General features: G+C 44.9%; 1 protein-coding gene across 1 annotated transcript in view; it reads left to right on the top strand.

Annotated features, from left to right (window-relative positions):
* Positions 1-20,896, top strand: part of LOC147734643 (protein mono-ADP-ribosyltransferase PARP12-like) — a 324,308-nt gene that overhangs the window by 128,535 nt on the left and 174,877 nt on the right. The window contains exon 4 of the mRNA XM_086952940.1: positions 18,536-18,610. Within this exon, the coding sequence (XP_086809066.1) occupies positions 18,536-18,610 (75 nt within the window). The remainder of the gene's footprint in view (positions 1-18,535; positions 18,611-20,896) is intronic.

Below are 20,896 nucleotides of genomic sequence, written 5' to 3'. Positions count from 1 at the left end.
TATTAAATAAGTATCAGGAATATTTTCTATGTATCTATCACTGACAGAATTTCTGGATCTTGTCAAAGAGAGGAAGCCAGTCGGCTGATCTTCTGACCCTGTGCACCTCAAATCTTCAAAGGCATTCTACTGTCAACTTCAGGCACCATTCCAGTCAGAATGCTCATCAACTCCCTAACAACAGGAACGTTCCCAGAAGGCTTAAAAAAGTCATAAATAAACCTGTCATTAAAAAAGTCTAACTTGGACAAAACTCAAGACTCAAGACATAGCAAACAGGCCATTCCTGGGCAACTTATAGAAAGAGCAGCTTTCATCCAGATGTTACAATTCATTGAAGATCATTCCATAGTTTCTGACTTTCCAACTGGATTCCATCCGGTTTTTACGACACGCATGTTAAGGAAAGAGCTGTCGGCACAAATTGAAGATATAGAACGTATTCAGCACATGCTGCAACATGTAGTGGACTGGCAGCTCGTCTATCTTACTAGGATCATCTGCAGTCAGCCTAAAGTTTTAGAGGTGATAAGAGAGGACTTTTCTCCCTTCATCTGCCAATACTTGAAGATTTCAGCAAAGAGCAAAGATTTTATCCCCATATGATGACATAAGACGCCAAGTGATTATTGCTGCCTTCAGATCGTTATCATTTACAGAGTGTGATTTTGAAAAACACCTCATTCGCTATTCTACAATTTTCTCTATGGATATTTCTTAATATTCTGAGCACAACATTCGGTGATGGAACTCCTGATGAAGGCAGTGGTCTGCCGAAACGCGCATAGAGCTATATTGGAAACCACCCTAATAATCATGTGTTCATTGAAAAGTTTTGCTACATCATTTCTGATTTAAATTGTGATCCACATTATCACATTAATAGAGTGTAGTATGAATGTGTGATGAATGAGTGCAGTTAGGATGTTGTACAAATGTCGGTCTCTGTAGGACTAGATTTATTATTATGTGTTTATTATATTTATTATAAGGATCATGAAGTCTGAATGAATATCTTTTGTATTTTTTTAATTTCTAGTGTCACTATTGTTATTTTTGATATGTTCTTAGAATTTTTTTAATTTTGAAGTTGCCCCAGATTATTTACAATTAAGTATTTCACATTAGTACCAGGGGGCCCTTTTTCTTTGCAGTTCCATCCAGGTAGAGGCACTGATTCGACTTGACTGTGTTTCATGTTCCTGACACCTGTGCCATTTGTAAGACCTTTTCCAGGTGCACCCTGCGTGACAGGGAGAAGATTCGGGTTCAAGTGATGGAGCAGAGGAGACAGAAGGCAGCTTCTTCAGCCTCTGGGAAAGGAGAGGGTAAGTCTTCTACCAAGGCCCATGCTTCGGCCTCTGGGGGGCTCCTCAGCAGGAAAACGGCAGAAAAACAACGCCGTTCCTGGTCGACGTTGAGGACGGCGACAAAGACATCGAGAGCAGGTACGACCACGATATGCTCTCCATCGACCCAGGGCTCTGGGTCGAAGCGACGTCGAAGATCAACATCGAGGAGAAGAACGGCAAGATCGCCCTTGAGGGGTTCTCCTCGTTCGACGTCGATGCAACGATCTCGCCGTTGAGACATCATCGGCGTAGATCTGAATCTCACAAGCAACGGTTGACGCCAAAGCATCGTCGCGATCACCATCGACGTCAACATGAAGATCGACGTGAAAATCGACATCTACAAGAAAGTCAACGTCGAGGAGAGGATCAAAGAGAAGATTGACGTTGAGGGGTCGATACCGGCGTTCGACGTCGAGGTCCCGTTCTGGGCCTCGCTCCGTGGTGAGCCTATCGCCGTCGACATGGACTTCGCGTTTCAGACGACGTCAACGCTCGACGTTGAGCAGTGAATCGACGTTGAGGGGGACTGATGGAGAGTCTCGAGTCCCTTCAACGCGGCCTGATCGTAAAAGAAGGAAGTTGGCCTCTTCGCCAAGTTCAGAGTATTCGCGCACCTCGACGACCAAGAACACGGTCTCGTTCGAGAAATCGTTCATATAGACGCCACAGGTCTTCCACAAGATTCCGTCATCACTGTTATGAGAGGACTAGGTCCCGGCATACAAGGGATACATCTTCCATGAGTACAGGGAGGTACTTGCCTACTCTCACGGACTCTCTCCCGCAGAGGGTGTCACCGGTGGATGACATTTCTACCTTTCAGGAGGTTCTGGTCAGAGGGGCTGCAATACTCAGCATTCCCCTGCCTGCTCCTGTGCAGCCAACCTCTGTGATATTTGAAACTCTGCAGAAGAGACAAACATCATGTCAGTTGCTTCCGTTGGTGCCTGGCTTGGAGAAATCAGCTATGGAACTGTTCCTGATGCCCTGACGCCATCCTCTATTAAGTATTGTGCGCCGGATTCGGACCTTGCCTTCCTCCGGCTGTACCCCACTCCGGATTCTGTTATAGTAGTGGCGGCGCAGGAACAACATGCTACAGCTCTGACTTCCAGGGTGCCCCCGGATAATGAGAGCCATAAGCTGGATTCCGTGGACAGAAAGGCTTGTAACACTGCAGCAACTTCTATGAAGGCGGCCAGCTCTACTGCCTTGCTGGGCCGTTACAATAGATCGTTGTGGGAGTCTCTTTAGCAATTTGTGGAACTCATACCCAGAGACAAAAGGGAAGACTTCCAGGAGATTGTGAATGAGGGCCTGATGGTCTCTAACCAAGTCATCAGCGCTGCAGCGGATACTTCGCTCTTGTCAGCCAATGGGTATTCCCATGGTATTTCTCTAGGGCGTCATGCTTGGCTTCATCTCACATCTCTGAAGCCTGAGGCGCAGCAACAGATTTCCAATCTCCCGGTCTCTGGCACAATTCTCTTTGGATTTGTTATTTGTTATTTGTTATTTTTCTTATAAAGCGCAAACAATCATCCTGGATAGGATATCACGGCGCTGCAGCGACTATTGTGAGTGGTGGTATAACTTGAGTGTTACCATTTTAATCTAATTTGGGGAAAAGGAGAGTTTTCAATTGTTTCCTGAATGATATATGGCAGTCAATAAGTCTGAGAGCCACAGTCAGTTCATTCCATTTGGTTGCGGCTATGTGGGAGAAAGCTCGCTCTCCCATCCTGGCTCTCTTCACTCGAGTTGTTACTGCTCTTGCTGTGACTTGAGAGCGGAGATTTCTAGATGGTGCATAAAACTGAATCCTATTTCTTAGGATGAGTGGGCCTGTGTTGTACAATGCTCTGTGTGTTATACACAGCATTTTAAAGGTTGCTCTCTGCCTTATTGGCAGCCAATGGAGTTCTCTCAAGCAGCTCTTGGCGGAATCAAATTTTCTTTTCCTACATATAGCCTTGGCTACCGCATGCTGCACTATTTGTAGTTTGGCAAAAAGATAGTGTGCCATACCTACAAACAGGGAATTTCCGTAGTCCAACCTACTCACCAGCAGTGACTGAACCAGGATCTTTCTGCACTCTATGGGAATCCAGGGAAAGACTCTTCTGAGCATCTTTAGCAAGGCAAAGCCTTTGCCGCAGATTGTTGTCACGTGAGATTTCATAGACAGAGTGGTGTCAATTGCTACTCCCAAGTTCCTTGCTGTCGATGTTGGTATTGGGGGGGTTGCCCAGGGATGCCGGCCACCAACTATCGTTCCATAGTTGAGTATGTCCACCGAACAGCAGTATTTCTGATTTGTCTGCGTTCAGTTTAAGGCAATGTCCATACATCCAGTCAGACAATTCAGTAAGACAGTTTAGTAACCTGTTTTTAGGGTCATCATTCTCACCCAGGATTACAATTAGTTGGGTGTCATCTGTATAAGAACAGATTTCGACACCCCACTTTCTTCCTATTGCTGCTAGGGAGGACACAAACACGTTGAACAACGTTGGGCTCAATGATTGCAGCCACCCCCATGCTCTATCCCGGATACCTTTTGCTGCAAGAGTTTGTAATAGCAGGTTGTGTGGTACGGTATCAAACGCCACCGAGAGGTCTAGTAATATCAAGGCGACTGTTTTCCCTCGATCTACATGCATTCTGATGGTATCCAGCATGGACAAGAGTGTAGTCTCCGTGCTATTGTTGACCCTAAAACCCGTTTGTGAAATATCTAATAAATTGTTAGTTTCAAGAAAACTGGACAATTGCCTGTTAACCAATTTTTCTAAAACTTAAGATAAGTAGGGTAGTTGGGATATGGGTCTATAATTGGCAGGATTATTGATGTCTGAGCCTGCTTTTTTTAGTAGTGGGGTCACTATGGCGTTCTTCCAGTTAGATGGAAATTCAGCAGATTCCAGTGAATGGTTCAGTGCTTGCGTTACTGCTGGGCATATTATTGGGGTGAGTTGCGAAAAAATGTGATGTGGACATGGGTCCAACGGGGAGCCTGATTTTATTTCTAGCATGACTTTACCCACTTCCTCTTCCGAAAACGGGCCAAAGCTGATCTGAGGAATGGGAAAGTCCTGGGCATCTGGACATTCCAAATTGGTATGGGAGAAGGAGGAATAAATTGTATCTATTTTCTCACAGAAAAACTATTCATTTCATCACAGCCTACTTGAGAGGGAGTCAAATTCAATGAGAGACTTGCAGGACTACATAGTTCTCTGACTATTCTGAAAAGTTCTTTGGATGAATTTTTATTTTCAGTTATTCTGCGAGAAAAGTATTCCTTATTAGCGTTCCTAATGGCTTTAATATATAATAAGAGTTCTTTCTTATATGACACTCTAGCATCTTGGGTTTTTAAAAGTCTCCATTTATGCTCCAATGATGTGCATTTCCTTTTTAATAACTTTAATTCTGGCCCATACCAGTTTTCTGACATAGCCCGCCTAGGTTTGTTATTAGTATGTAGTACTGAACAATGTTCCAGTGCATTCATGATATGGTCCCGAAGAAGGTCGATTTCATCGTTGATATTAGATTTCGCTGTGTAAGAATATGAAAAATGTTGCAGGAAAGCTTCTACTGTGAAATTTTTCCAACTCCTAATTTTTGCCGCTGCAGGATGTAGGGGTCTGATATTTTTGACAGGTAGATTAATGATGAACTCAATCATGGAATGATCTGTCCATGTCATTGATTTTATCCCTTTGATAAGGATTGAACTTAAATTAGAGAACATCAAATCTAATATGTGTCCTGCCCTATGTGTTGGGTGTTTTATTCTCTGAGACAGCTCTAAGATTTCCATATTCTCCTCTAAACATCTAGTTAAGGGATTATTACTATTGTCATAGTGAATGTTAAAATCCCCTAGGAGCAAGATGTTTTTATTTTTAAGACAGACCGGCATGATTTGCGCCAGCAACTGAGTGCTAAAGTCAGAAGTACAGCCTGGAGGATTATAAATAATCACCCCACCAAATAAAATGTTGGTATTTATAGACACTGAGAATGCCATAGCTTCATGGCTGTTGGCCTGTATGATCGTCTCTTGTCTGCATATGAGGGAGTCTCTAAACAAGACTGCTACTCCACCTCCCTTTTTTTCCCTATTCAGATTAAGAATTTTATACTCTGCTGGGAGTGTCCTTGCAATGTCCGGGGTGCTGTGTTTATCAAGCCAAGTGAAAAAAGCCAAATCGGGTTTATCGGTGTTCAAAATATCCCAGATTTCGATCGCATGTTTTGGGAGGGATCTTGCATTGAGGTAAATACATCTCAGTGCTAAATCTTGGATGCTTGTGTTGACCGGACAATACCAGGGATCGCTCTCCCATTTGCAGTTCCGGCACCCGATTGGCCCCATAGTGTTCAGGGGTCCTAATTGCGCGCAAGACATAGAGTGTTTTGTGCCAAAGGTGTTTAATTTCCTAAGCTCGCTGCTTGGATCCCATGCAGACGACGAGATGGCCCGCCAGCGACGTTATTCCTCTCAGTGGTTCCAACGTTCTCAGGGTCACCAGTCCAACCAACAGCAAAAGTTTCAGCTGTCTTTTCAGCCGTTTCAAAAATGCCAACAGCGAGGAAGATCTAACCAGCAGTCTGGACAGGGGAACAAGGTTCCTGCTGGTCCAAAGCCCTGAAGGATTTCTTCCCCCTCGTCCGTTGTCCACTCCGGTGGGGGGAAGTAGTCAAGAACATCTGGCAGAGTGGCAGAAAATAACTCAGGACAATTGGGTGCTGAATATTGTTCACAGTGGATACTCAATACTTTTTATAAGCCCTCCTCCATCAATCCCTCCAACTCGATCAAGATATATGCTGCGTGAGTTGCAGAAGGAGGCCAACACACTCCTAGAGAAAAGGTGATAGAAACAGTCCCTCTGGGACAGAGAGGAGCAGGGCTGTATTCACGGTTCTTTCTAGTTCGCAAGAAAGACAAGAGGAAGTTCAGACCCATTCTCGACTTACAACAAGCCAACAAATGGGTTCGAAGAGAAAAATTTCAGATGCTGTCCTTGCATCAGTTCTACCCTCAACTTCATCAGGGAGACTGGCTATGCGCAATAGATCTGCAGGACGCGTACTTTCATGTGCCCATAGCGAGGAAACATCACAAGTTCCTGCATTTCACAGTGGGCAACAACCATTATCAATACCCGTGCTGCCCTTCTACATAAAGTAAGCACCTCAGACTTTTTCCAAAGGCATGGCTGCACATCTGAGGAGGAACAAAATATTCGTCTATCCATATTTGGATGATTAGTTGATCAAAGCAGCTACATTTCAGGAAATGCAACTGCATTTCAATCGGACTTCCAATCACTTCGTTTGGGACTTCACATCAACCTCACAAAATCTGTCTCAAAGCCTGTTCAGTGTCTTCATTACCGTAGGAGCTACTATCGACACACACTCAGCAAATGTGTGCCCTTTGGAGGAGAGACGCTTATCGATCCTTTGGAAGGCTTAAGCACTCATGACCATGACCTCACCAATGGTGAGGAAAGTATTGTCTCTTCTGGGCTCAATGGCTTCCTGCATCTTCCTCACTCTGAATGGATGCCTCCATATGAGACCCCTGCACGAATGTCTAGAAGATCAGTGGGACCAGACACTGGGGGACTGGGAAGACAGGATTCAACTGTCACAGCAGGCTCGTGAGTCCATCCGATGGTGGTGTTCTCCGAGCAATCTCCTTCGGGGGATTCCCTTCCACAAAGAGATACTCACGCAAACAATAGTGACGGATGCTTCTCCCTACGGATGGGGTGCACATTCCGACCACTACAGATATAGGGCACATGGTCCCCAAAAGAGACCAAGTACCACATCAACTTCCTGGAGCTTTGAGCAGTCCATTTGGCGCTGAAAGAATTCCAGCTGTTGTTTCATTCCAGCTCCCTGCTTGTCAAGACGGACAATACGACAACAATGTTCTACCTCAACAAGAAAGGGGGCTCCATATCTCGAGCGCTGTCTCAGGAAGCCCAAGCCATCTGGCACTGGCTGTTAGCCAGGAACCTGACCATCACGACAACTCACCTTCTAGGCGTTCAGAATGCTCAGGCAGACGCACTCAGCAGACTCATTCATGAAAACCACGAATGGGTCTTAAACGACAAAGTGGTGCAAGACATCTTTGACAGATGGGGTACTCCAAAAGTCGATCTGTTTGCTACCGCCGAAAACAGCAAATGCTGAGACTTCGCTTCCAGGTTTTACCAAACAGGGACTCTGGGGAATGCCCTATGGATCAATTGGTCAGGCAGCTTTCCCTATGCTTTTCCTCCAATTCCCCTGATTCTGACAGTGCTGATCAAGCTCTCCCAATCACAGGCCAGGATGATCCTCATTGCTCCGGAGTGGCCCCGTCAGTGGTGGTTTACAGACCTACTCCACCGGTCTCTCCTGCCACATGTCTGTCTGCCGTGCAGGCCGGACCTTCTGACAAAGTTCGGCGGACAGATGGTGCATCCCAGCCTCTCGTCGTTGAATTTGGCAGCATGGCCCCTGAGCTAGTACAGTACGGACATTTGAATCTCCCTCAGGACTGTATGGAGATATTGAAAGAGGCCAATAGACCATCTACACTAAGGGTGGGCGTAAAATCCGTTTCGTAGGCGAATTTGCGGATTTTCCGCGATTTCGCGATCCGCGAATCTCGCGAAATCGCAGTAACATCCGCGAATCAGCGGGGACGAATTTTCAGCCAAGCAAGGGTTACAGCAGCAGGTGCAAAAGTTGAACCTAATTTCTTTGTAACCTTTTACAAAAGAGTTACAAACAAATAAACTTCAACTTGGACACCTGCTGCTAATTGCTTCCTGGCGCCTCGTTGCCTACTTGCAACTATTCTCTGACCCTGCTCTGACCCTTGAAGCAAGGTCAGAGAATAGTTACAAGTAGGCAACGAGGCACCTGTCCAAGGAATTAAACCTCATCAGGAAGCACTTACAGATATAAAAAACAGGAAGAAGGGAGAGGATGGCAAATACACCCATTTTGAGTTGTCAGGAGGGGTTAAACTAAAAGAGACCTTTACAGCACAATTTTCATATGCATTTTGCTAAAAATAAAAAGCTGTATGTTCTGTAGGGGCAACTCAGGAATCTAGCCCTTCAGAGATCCGGCCTCTCTTTCTTTCTCTCGTTCTTTCTCTCCCTCTCTCTTTCCCTCTCTTTCTCTCTCTTTCTATCTATCTATCTATCTATCTATCTATCTATCTCTCTCTCCCTCTCCCATAAACGACTGCATGGGTAACTTCGCTATGCAAGCGGCTTGCGAAGACGCAAAAATCCCTGCGAACACGCAAAAAACCCCACGAACACGCAAAAAACCCAGCGAACACGCAAAAAAACAAAAATCCGCAAATTCGCAAAAATTCGCGAATTTTGCGGATGGCGAATTCGCAAATCCGCATATTCGCAGATCGCGAATTCGCAAAATTCGCCCATGCTTAATATACACGTACAACCTATGCGTATTAATGGAAGAGATTTTGCATCTGCTGTGCTTCTAAGGACTTCTATCCTACCTCCTAGTAAGAAGATGTCATCTTTCCTTACTTACTACACTTGGCGCAATCTAGCCTTCAGTTCCATTCGATAAAAGTTCATCTGGCAGCTTTGACTGCTTATAGGAAATGTCCTTCACAAACTTCCTTTTTTAAGATCCCAGTCATCAGAGATTTTCTAGAAGGATTGAAGAAAGTATTTCCTCCCATTAGGGGTCCTTCCCCTCCCTGGTAGTTGAATGTAGTCCTTTCACGACTGATGAAGGAACCGTTTGAACCCATTCATAAGGCTTCTCTTCAGCATTTGTCCTGGAAGATGGCTTTCCTTGTGGCCATTACGTCTGCCCACAGGGTTAGCGAACTTCAGGCTTTATGTTGTAAAGAACCTTACACAATCTTTCATTCCTCTAAGGTGGTTATGAGGACCCAACCTAAGTTTCTTCCTAAAGTTGTGTCTGAGTTTCATGTAAACCATACTATTACATTACCTAAATTTTTTCAAAATCCATCTTCCCCTGCGGCGAGGGCAGTATATTCTCATGACGTTAGGAATTCTTGTAATTCTATTTAGACAAGACTAAGGATATCTGTAGATAAGACCAGCTATTTGTAAATTATGATTCAGTTCGAACTGGTCTAGCTACCTCTAAACAATCCATTTCTAGGTGGATTGTTTCATGTATTCAGCTGTGTTATCAAAAAGCAAACAAACCTTTGATTAGTAAGCCTACGGCTCACTCTACTAGAGGTAAAGCAGCTACTGCTGCTTTACTTCGCAATGTACCTATTTCGGAAATCTGTAAGGCTGCCACTTTGAAGTCAGTCCACACATTTACTAAGCAGTACTGCCTTGACACTGATACCATGGCAGATGCCCAGGATGGACAGGCTTCACTTAGAAATGTATTTGCACAATAGCGCGGTTGTTCTCTGTTCTGCCACCTCTGGTGAGTTGTTTTGGGGACGGGCTTGCTAGTCTATTCACATGATTATGACTATACATAGAAATCCCCTAGAAGAGAAGGAGTAGTTTCTTACCTGTAACTCCAGTTCTCTTGTAGGAGTATTTCTGTGATAGTCATAAGCAACCCGCCTTCCTCCCCGGTGGCAGACACAGATGTCCCCAAGACTCAGCAGGCTCTGCTTATTTACGCCTTCAAAAAGAACTGAAAGTAAATGCCTCTGGCTGTGCCTCATGGGATACCGGTGGTCTATGGAGACTCTTAAAGGCACGGTACCCATTTTCATTAAAAAGGAGTTTTGTGAAGGAGAGCTTTCTATGTGTAAAACTCAGCAAATTACTAAAATTAAAGTTAAACTGGCTATCTTTTTCACTTTAAGATGAAATAAATGGCCAGTGTTGCCTAGTTTCTTAGGCTGCATTGTTGTCTTTGTATCTCTTAAGTGTCCATGCAGGCCTTCCTAAAGGAAGGCAGAAGATGACGACTTAAGAATATATATCTAATGAAGTGCTCCGGGGTCCACGCACATGGGCGGGACTATTCACATGATTATGACTATCACGGAAATACCCCTATAAGAGAACCGGAGTTACAGGTAAGAAACTACTCATTTTTAATACCCTACTCTAACAAGTAAAGCAGGCAGGCTCACAAATGATGGCCATTGGATTTTAATTAACTTTTATAATAATGAATTTGGGGGGAAAATGAAGCAAGTGGCAGATGACCTAAATTATCAGTTACGATTACTTAACTTACGCACCATAAGGGCCCATTCAGCTTAATGTGGATGGGGGATTTTAACACTCACCAGTGTAAGGACAATAAAGCTAGGGTATGCAGGTTGGACGACTTGCATGGTAACCCCCTCCTACATGTATGTGATACCCTCAAAATATTGTTATACTTGAGGCACCTGAGCGTAATTAATAGTTCAAAGACAGGCCAGATAGAGAAAACATTCTGAAGGAACATCTGCGAGTCCACAATGGTCTCTTCTGCAATATGAGATAGAGTGGACCACTCAGACAACCTATTTACATGCCATAGTGATAATGAAATCCTACTCATCCATTTAAGCCTACCTCATAAAATGAAAAGACATCTACAGGTAACAGATAATATTGTATTATCCAGAAAAATTGCATATCAACTAAAGTGGGCACAGGTCGCGAAGCAGAACCTGGTACCTGCAATAATAGCCCAAGTAATGGGTGACATCCTACACTGCCTGGCTGAGGAGTCTCCCCCCCACTAGTCACTCATTTTAGAACTCTACTAATAAAATTAAAAGCTGCACTCACATGACACAAGCCAGTAAGTGACATAACATCTTGTTGATGATTCAACTCATCATGCTCTCTAGCAAAGAGAGCTCTTATCAGTGCCTTAAAAACCGAGCCTAGAGATCCATCACTGATAAGATCATTGCGAAATGAGTATAAGCAGGCTAGAAATACAAGTAAAGTACATAAGGGAGAAGGCCTGTGATGACCTCGAACAAGCCGCCAGCTCAGAAAACAGTAGGGAGTTTTGGAAAGTCATAAATGCCCCATATTTTAAAGACCCAAAAGACCTGTCCCTGAATATGCATGTAGAGGAAGAGGCATGGATAGGGCATTTTGAAGGTATTTTTGGACAACAATCCATTTGCGAGCGCCAACAACCAGACCTAGCGCCCACATCCCATAGAACCCAAACCTTCTCATTGCACGAAGTTAGAAAAGGGTTTGGAAGCCTGTGTTCCAGGAAAAGCTCTAGGACTGGATGGGGTCCCAATCGACCTCTTCTAGGCAAACTACGAAATATGGATACCCCAAATGACAAATGTTTTTAACAGCATAACGGTAGAGGCACTCCGCATTCTGGAAACATAGTGTCATAGTTCCAATCTTTAAGAAGGTAGATAGAAGAACTATAGACCCATCTCCCTTCTGGATACAACTGGCAAACTCATGGGTCGGCTGTTATTAGCCAGGCTGGAGGAGTGGGCACAAGAACGAAACATCTCAATGCAGGCGCAATATGGCTTCCAGAAAGGGAAGGGGACAGTGGATCAATATCTCAACCTCCCGCTCTGCATAGATAAATATACAAAGGCAAAAGGTGGGAAGACATACATGGTCTTTATGGACTTGCCAGCAGCCTTTGATTGTGTGTCCCTTCAGAAGTTGTGGCATATGATGGAGGGAATGGGGGTTGATCCCCTTATCATCCGTTTCATCCATCAGACATATGTCAATGCCACTGCCTGTGCGAGGTATGGCATAAATGGGGAATGCACCTGTTCATTTAAGAACGAGAAAGGTGTCAAGCAGGGATGCGTCCTCGCCCTGTTCCTTTTCTCTATCTACACAAACGGGGTGGAGGCGGCGCTGTCTGGCGCGTCCCTAAACGTGCCTAGATTTGACAACGTTCCCCTGCCATTATTGGCTTACGCTGACGATGCAGTCCTAATTGCTAGGATAGGGTTAGCCCTCCAGAGCCTTATAACTTCATATGCCTCATTCTTGGCTTCACTAGACCTTCGAGTGAACGAAACCAAATCTTTCATCATTGTAGCTGGAGCTCCAAGACCGGCGAAATCCCCTCACTTCCATCTCACTTCAAAGAAAATTGAAGTGGTTGAAAAGAACCACTGCCAAAAAGCACTCACTGGATATGACCTTATCCCGCAAAGATCTGGGCAAGGTTACTCTTATCTTTCCCGTATCACAATAGCCCAGCATAGATTCATCCTGTTGCGCTTTAGTGTAAACTTCATCCCTCTGATGCTTGGGTTTCCTGAGAAGAAGTACAAGCATGCATTTCCCGAGAAGAAGTTCAAGCATGCAGACTTGAGTCTATGTCACTATTCCCTTAGTCTGATTAACACCTGGTATTGTTTTGTAAGTTTTATAAAAGTGAAAGAGAAGCGTTTAATCTCTGAATTTTAAGGTGTCACAATGTTAACCAATGTAGGGTGGCAAAGTACTTTTTAAAAGCTCTACCTAATCCTTATGTCTGCTTTTTGGTAGCATCATTCCTGTGGGCCTGTCTGAGAAAAAGAAAGTTGAGGGGTTTGCTGCCTTAAATTACTGCAAGCGTGTGTGTCAAGTAACTTGGTTTTAAGAGCCACCTAAAGCCAAACAAGATTTTAACTGTTTTATGGTTTTTATACTATTTGTTTGATTTGATGAAATTGTGCTTTTATGATCTGTTTGTAAATAGATCGAATAAAGATTTTAAACAAAACAAAATGATTCAACATATTGTAATGAATTAAGTTAGCCTAAAATGAATGCCATTTTGAATTTTGACTTCACACATTTACGGCTAAGAGGCCTGCTCATACATTTCTGCTGTTGTTTTGCACTTTTCTCCTTTCTTCCGAACGCAGATGCTGTATTTTTCCAGAAGCATTCTATTAGGTAGTGAATAGAATATGTTATGCTATAAACAATTGATAAGTGAAGTTCCTACTGGGAGGAGGAGACAATGCCCGGATGGGGTTTTCATGGGGAGAGCTCTCTGTACCAGGACCTGAAGCATATGTTTAGGGCTGCAGTCCAAGAGCCCAATTCACAAAGATGAAGTTATACCTGAAGTCTAAGTTTAGACCTAAAGTCTAAGTTTACTTTTGTGAATCAGGCCCATAATGTGCTAAATTCTTCATCCACTCAGTGGAAGACAGCACATATTTAACATAAATACTGAAGAAGGTGGTAAAACCGCACAACTCTTATCTTAAGCTGTTAACCATCATAATGTGCAGTAACCTGGGATACCGGCACTCACACCGCTGTGTGCATTGTAATACCATAGATACTGGTGTTTACCAGTTGCGGCCCATGGTGGGAGTGCTACCGGGCGCTGATGTGGGGCGGGGGAGGGTAGGGTGGGAGGTAGTAAAATAAAGAATATGGCCGAACAGAGGTAAGTAAACAAATAAATAAATAAAACTAATTTCGTTGCGCGCACTGCATTTGATGATCAGCTCGTGCAGTGCCCCCACCCCGCGAGCAGGGAAGCCGGGGAGTGCCGTCGCACTCCCTGTAAAAATGCCCCCACGGGGTGCCAGGAGCACACCCTGGCCCCGACAAAAATGGTGCGGGGGCGCGCAGTCGTGCCACCCCGTCAGGAGGAGAAGGGCCCGGGACCCCATCTACGGGCCCGATGTGGCAGAGTGAGGGGGAGTGTCGTCGCGCCCCCCCCCCTGAAGATGTTCGGGGGCCCGTGATCCCTTCCCCGGGCTTTGAGTGTGGAGGAGGTGGGGGGAGTGGCGTTGCACTCCCCTGAAGACCCGCGGAAGCACGGATGCTGTCTCGCGTCTGCCCCCCGGAGCGGCAGACTAGAAAACAAATGCCAGTTCCTGCGGTTGCACGCAAACGGGGCCCCTGAAACTGCGCAGAGCGGCCGGGGGTGGTCTCACCGAGCAGTGACACATATCTGGGGGTCCGGGTGGGACCGGGCCCCACACTGAGGCACAATAACGTGGCGAAGCTGCCAACACCGCCAGTGCGGCTCTCCCCGGCACAGCGGGAGAGCGCCCATCTATTATTCATAAGCAGAAGCACGAAGCTCCCCATAATGCCTTGGCAGGCATTTGGAAGTCTGCCGTTTTGGTTCCTGGTGGGCCCCCTGAGGAGGGGGGTCGCCCTCAATTGAGAAAAGGTGCTGGGGGGCGCTGCTGAAGAAGCGCAGTCTCCCCCCCCAGTTTCCCCCCCAGCACGAAGAAAAGTCCCACCCTAAGTCACATGGGGACTTAAAAGAAAAACCCCTCAAGGTCTCAGCCAGCATGTTAACTCCTCTTGGGTTGGAACTTTCGTTCTACAGCTGGAGGAGGGTTGAGAAGTGCATCATGGAGTGAAGGGCTGAGTTGGGGATGTCTGAGGAAGGCATCCCTTGGAGGTGAAGAGGTGTAGTTGCACCAGAAATGTTAGTTCTTTTAGAGGTTCTGAAGGTCACATGTGTAATGTGAAGAACTGGTGTAAGGTGATGTCATAAGCAAAGTGGGGTCATGTGGCCAGACATTCTTGCTAGGGTGTCTGGCTGTATATGTAATCCTGTGATTTCATCTGTGATGCCTTTAGGGCTGTAATTGCAATGCATTCTAATGATCCACAAATGTGCTGAGCACTGTCATTCTAAAGTTTGCTTAAACATGTATCCTTGCTGCTGCACTTAGGTGAAGACCCCAGACTGCTAGCCCTTAAGATATAGAGGTGAATACTTTATGGTCAGTAGGAGATGCTCAGTCAGGGTCATGTGTCACCAAGGCAGGTGTATCCATTTTTAATGCTTGTCGAGGTAAGGAGGTGGATCACCACTGGGATGGTGCCAGACTGCCAGTGTGCAGGGTTATGTTCAACTAATTGCATTGGGGGCAAGATGATTTGCATACATGAGAGTTGTGGTACTAGACCCCACCCTCCACGGGAGGGGTGGAGATGTTATGCAATGTCACAAAGTAATTCCAACAGCTTATGTATATTTGTAAATTGGTGCATAGTATTGAGTAGTGTGTGTGTTTAATAAGTGTACTCTTACTTTTATAAAGCAAAGTACAGACTGAACAATCAATTATTGAGTGTTATTTTCGCGCACCTGCAAATGGCGATTACTAGCCCACACCACCTCCCTTGAGTAAGCCTCAGACTGCTCTGCAACACTTTCCTCTGAGAAACAGGAGCTACAATTGGGTGTTTGGTTCCCAATGAAGGACAAATGTAGTCGAGTTATTTGTGCAGGCCTCACAGATGCTGCCTCGTTTTCCAACAGTAGTGGACTGTCACGTAAGTCTGGACTGGCACAGTCTAGCCCTGTCATGTTCCGGGATTGGGCAAAAGGGGAACCCACAAGACTTAGGCAAATTCACTCTCAGGCCCAATAATGCACCAAATTCCTCCAAGAGGACCATCAGGTCTGGTAGCGAGCTCTCAATGCCGTAAACAAGGGCATCATCAGCGTAGAAGGATACCACATAGGAAACCCCATGTGCCTTGATCTCCTACAAACGCGCTCACAAGCGTAGTTTACAGGCTAATGGTTCCATGGGTAAAGTGAAAATGATCTGCAATATCGGGCACCCCTGCTGAGTGCCCCGTCATATGTCAAAGCTACCGTATATTAGCTGAACCATCTGGACCTGTGCCTCCGGTTGCCCATTCAAAGATACGTATCGATCTCAGGTTTACGGGGTCAAATTGCATTGCCTCTAAGGTAACGAATATGTATCTCCAGACCAAGGTGTCAAAGACATTCTCTATATCAATCGAGACTGCCATTGCGATCCCGGCACTAACCGGGAGGTCCCCTAGCAGTCCAAGAACGCGACAAACGTTAAGGAAGATGTTTCGGCCTGGGATGTCCCTGTTCTGATCCATATGCACAAGAGTTTCAACAATAGGCAGCAGACGGTTCACCAGAACTTTCCCTAGTATTGATTTCTTCCTACAACACTATCTTGCTTGAACTGTGTTCCCAAAATCCTATGGTATACCTGTGAGATTTCTCTTTCCCACTTGTGTAGCTTTCCCTCTCTCCAAATAATGTATGTTCAGTACAGCCTACAAGAAAAGGCACCTTTAGAGTTGAGTAAGAACTAGCTCCGCAACCTCTCCCTCTATGTACTACTCCTACCTGTGTTTAATGGGGTTTACTTCTTGAATTAGTGTTCAGTATCCCCTCTATGGTGTCTAAATATTCAAAGTTCTTGACTCAATTGTGCTAGAAAACAATCACACAATGAATCTTTGAGTAGCGGTACAGAGATCTTTAGATGCCTTTGTAGACTTCATGTTTTCTTTGGACTTAAAAGTGAATCATAAAATGTCTTATGTTATGGTGGTTGGACCCAAGTCAACAAAGTCAAACTTTTTCGCTGTCCCTGGCAATCGGATTGAGAAAGTTAAACTTTCTCCTACCAGGGGATTCTTTTTAACAGCCAGCTATCATGGGATCCCTTGTTGACCCAAGGGGCACAGTTATTGACCAGAGCCATGAAGGCACTGTTCTGTTTTGCAGTAAAATTGGGCCATAAGCCTATTAAAGAAATAACCACACTCTATAAAGCCAAATGCCTCTAACTGCCACCTAAGGGGCTGGAGTTTGAGGCCTTAGCAATTGTGGTAAGCTCCAATTAGTAGAGAATAAATTCATTAGACAGCTTCCGATGGTCCCCAAGAGTGCATCAACATCTTTTTGCCACTCTGAACTGGGCCTGGAGTGTATAGAGGCTTGCATTGGCTTGCCCCTTTGCTTTTATGGGTGAAAATGTGGCATGCACCGGAACTAGATTTTTCAAGATCTATTTTTATGGATTGTCTTTCAATGTCCACTACTGAGAGGATGCCCTGGCTCGGTTATCTGAAATGTGCATTCAGTGTATTGGGTCTGTCAGAGTTTTTTAATGATCCTCTTAACATGGCTTCTCAAGTAAAATTCTTGATTTCGTCTTTATATTATTCAAGCATAAGTGCACGCTATATCCAGCAATCAAATCAGCAAAGGTGTCTGAGAATGGGCAATGTCAGTCTCCCTACTAACCAGATGCAACGTTATTTATCCTTTTTTCTGGAGTCTCAACATAGATTCTTCTTAACAAGATTTCGTTTGAGCACGGTGCATTTTCTGGTAGCTTGTCCTAATCAAGGTGGTTGGTGTGACAACCTCCCGCCCTGCCATTGAGATTACGTTGCAAAACAATCTACTCTGCACTTTGTTTTGTGCACTATATAACATATTGAGACCTACATTTTTGTCCCCGCTATTGAGACCGTGTCGCCCTTGTTCATACGGTTTTAGTTATTTACACTTGCTTCTCTCTTTTGATATCTGTTTTAAATTTCATTGGAGGAGCGCTCAAAATACGAAAACGCTATTGATAAATGAGTTTATTAAACTGCAGTGCATGCAATTATGTGTTTTTATTTTTCTCCTTTTTGTGTTGTTTGAACAAAAAAGTATGAAAGGGGGCTTCTCGAAATTTTGCACATGCACTTTATCTGTCCTACTGGGCGGGACTGTGATTCTCTTGTATTTATGACACCATTGGCAAGAAATCAATACTGGAATAGACTTATTTTCGGTCGCCATTTTGCTTTTTAACTTATCTGTATGCATTTTCCATTGTTTTCACTGGACTCAGCGATGTTTTAATGAATATGTCAATCTTACTTAAATTATGTATTTATATTCTTTGACATATTTTACTGAAGGAGTTATTTGTGTGCTTTTTTGATTTACTTGTCAAATCGAATAAAGTTTTGATTTATTCATTGAGAAGCCTTACCTATCAGGGCACAGTGGTAAGTATCATTTCATAAGCACAGAGGTAAGCATCACATCATGATATCATGAGCAGGGTGGTAACTATTACAATACAACACTGTGTCTTAGTGAAAACATATGTTACACCCACATAGTTTTCGAACTAGGTTAGCAACAGTTTTCCTTAACACTGTTATCTACACAAGTTGCCTAAAGCATAACATGAGTTACAGGGTTACACATACAGAAATATACTATTACTTGATTCGTTCTCCAGGTATTGCAAAATGACACATTGCTCACCCATGCACTATCCAAAGTTCGGGCTAAGTATTTGTTTCCTTTTCCAGGTTAGGGAGACAAACATGTGGCGCAGCGCATTATCGCCTAAATCATCTCTAATGTGCGTTTCTTTGTCTTCTGTTTTTCAGTTACGCGCAGCACAAGGCAAGGCGCTGCCGCCGAAGGGATGCCACCGCAGAGCAGGAGCCACATGCTGGACACAGGTGAGACTCTTGAACAGTAAGCAGACTTCTGTGTCTTGTTTTTGTCTGTCAGATTCCTTCTGACAGTGGTGAGTTTTTGGATACCGAGGCGGTACTCTCATTACTCCACATTCAATTTGAGTTTTTTAGTCGCTGTTTAGGTTATCTTATTGAAGTGTGATGCTTTGTCACAGTTGAGGTTGTATCACAAGGTCAGTGCTGTGATAGGCCATGGGTTGCTGGCAATTTGGTTTGCAGAAGTGTCAGCAAGTTTTATCACAGAGTGTTGTTTTTGTCTGTCAAATGTCTACTGACGGTAATGAGCTTTTGATGGCTGCTGCGGCGGTTGCCTTCGGACAGTGATGAGTTTTGAGTGCTTGCCGGGGCGGTTGCCGTCTGGCAGTGATGGGTTTTGCGTACCTGCCGGGCGTTTGCCTTCTGGCAGTGATGAGTTTTGGGATGCTGTGTTGCTGTTTCAGTTTCACAGGGTTAGCGCTTCGATGGGCCGTGGGTAGTGGTCAAATGGTTTTGTAGAAATGTCTGCAAGTTTCCTGATCAGTGGGTTTTCTTTTTGATCCAGTCCTTTGTAGAATGTCCTGTTGAGTTTGAGGAGATGTTCGTCCAACATCTCAACGCCTAGGTCTCTGTGGAGGTCTGCTGTTCGTGTGAACACAGGAGCACCTGCTGCAGTCCGTAGGGCCTTGCTCTGTAGTCTCTGTAGGTATTTTCGAAGCTGAGGGCGGCAGCCACTCAAAACTGGTGAAGCGTTAAGCGGACATCTGGAACGGGCTTGGCTTTGAATAGCAGCCGTGCCCGACCGCAACCATGATGGTTGCTGCCTCCGTGAAGTCTCGCGAGAGGCTTAGGAACGTGCACTTTCAATATCGGGCATTCACTTGCACGCTGGCACCGCAAGTGTGCCCTGCGGGTGTAGTGACAGAGGTATTGGTCCTGATTGGCTCGGTTATGACCGTTGCCCACCACCATCTCAGTATATTTTGCTGTTACTCGCACATGTGTGTTGCTCTTTCTGTTTCCAACTTTACCTCACCTAATAGCAGGGCTTGCCTACTTGCTTTGGCATGATCTTATGCCTTCATATATACTGCCTTTGCTCTGTTTAGGGCCTAAAGGCCTATGCTCGAGTGATGCCATGTTCTTTTCCTACACCATCTTACTGAGCCTCTTCTGGTGAAAGGCTATGTTTTAGTTTCCATGTGTTGTTCGCTAGCAGTGAACCAGAGAGGACCGGTTCTTATCGGTGGAATGTGCTCTCTTCGCGCTGGAGTCATAACAAACGCTTGGCCAACTGCTGTTGTGTGTTCAGTACGAAGTGGTACAGGAATCCTGTGAGAACAGTAGGCAGAGTTTGCTAGAAGCTTCGAGAGAGAGCTAAGTTCTATATTACAGAAAGTGGGTCAAAGTGAGGGTGAGTTGCTGGTCTGGTGGTTTTGGTGGGCTGATGAAACATCACGGTGCAGACGTGCAGTCGTGATTGTGGAACAGAGTCCTGTCCCAACCAGAGAGCGAAAGAGAGTCGGACCCTTCTTCAGATGCAAAGATGCCTAAGATCATGGTGAGGTGTTCCATGTATATCTAACTTTATCTAACTATACCTTTTATTTTCAGGTTTTATGTATATGTATGTGTTGGTGATAGCTACGGTGATATTTAGTTATTTCTTCTTCCTTGTCATCCTATTATCATGTAATAAAAGATCCTTGGAGCATATAATTAGTCCTTATTCCTTGTGAGGGAAGGTCGGGCCCCTTTTTTACAGAGTACTTACAGAGGGATGGGCGATTCCCCTCTAATGGGTAATTGTAGATACAGAAGGGAAACCAACTCCTAGCAGGAGTACCCATTTCCAGGTAGGTTATCCCAACATGGTGTAAGAGGTATGTATTAATTTTCACCGGAAGGTGTTGTTTTCGTACTGAGGTGCGTTGTTCGTGCAGATGCGCGTTGTTCGTCGTAAGGCGTTGTTTTCGTACTTAGGTGCGTTGTTCGTGCAGATGTGCGTTGTTCGTTGTAAGGCGTTGTTTTCGTACTTAGGTGCGTTGTTCGTGCAGATGCTCATTGTTCGTCGTAAGGCGTTGTTTTCGTACTGAGGTGCGTTGTTCGTGCAGATGCGCGTTGTTCGTCGGAAGGCGTTCTCGCACAGTGGTGCATTGTGGTGCTACACATATCCTGAGAGCTATGATCTATAGTATTTCTAGCTATCAATATTATCTCTTTCTCAGGTAGGTATTCTAAAAGTGTGGTGTTTTTATGCGTCCATGTGATGACTCGGTAGCTGACTAAGAC

This window comes from Lissotriton vulgaris, chromosome 1_2 (genome assembly GCF_964263255.1).
Source record: "Lissotriton vulgaris chromosome 1_2, aLisVul1.2, whole genome shotgun sequence".
Classification (NCBI taxonomy): domain Eukaryota; kingdom Metazoa; phylum Chordata; class Amphibia; order Caudata; family Salamandridae; genus Lissotriton; species Lissotriton vulgaris.
Note: the sequence above shows the minus strand (reverse complement) of the source record. Positions and strands in the feature narration are given on the sequence as shown.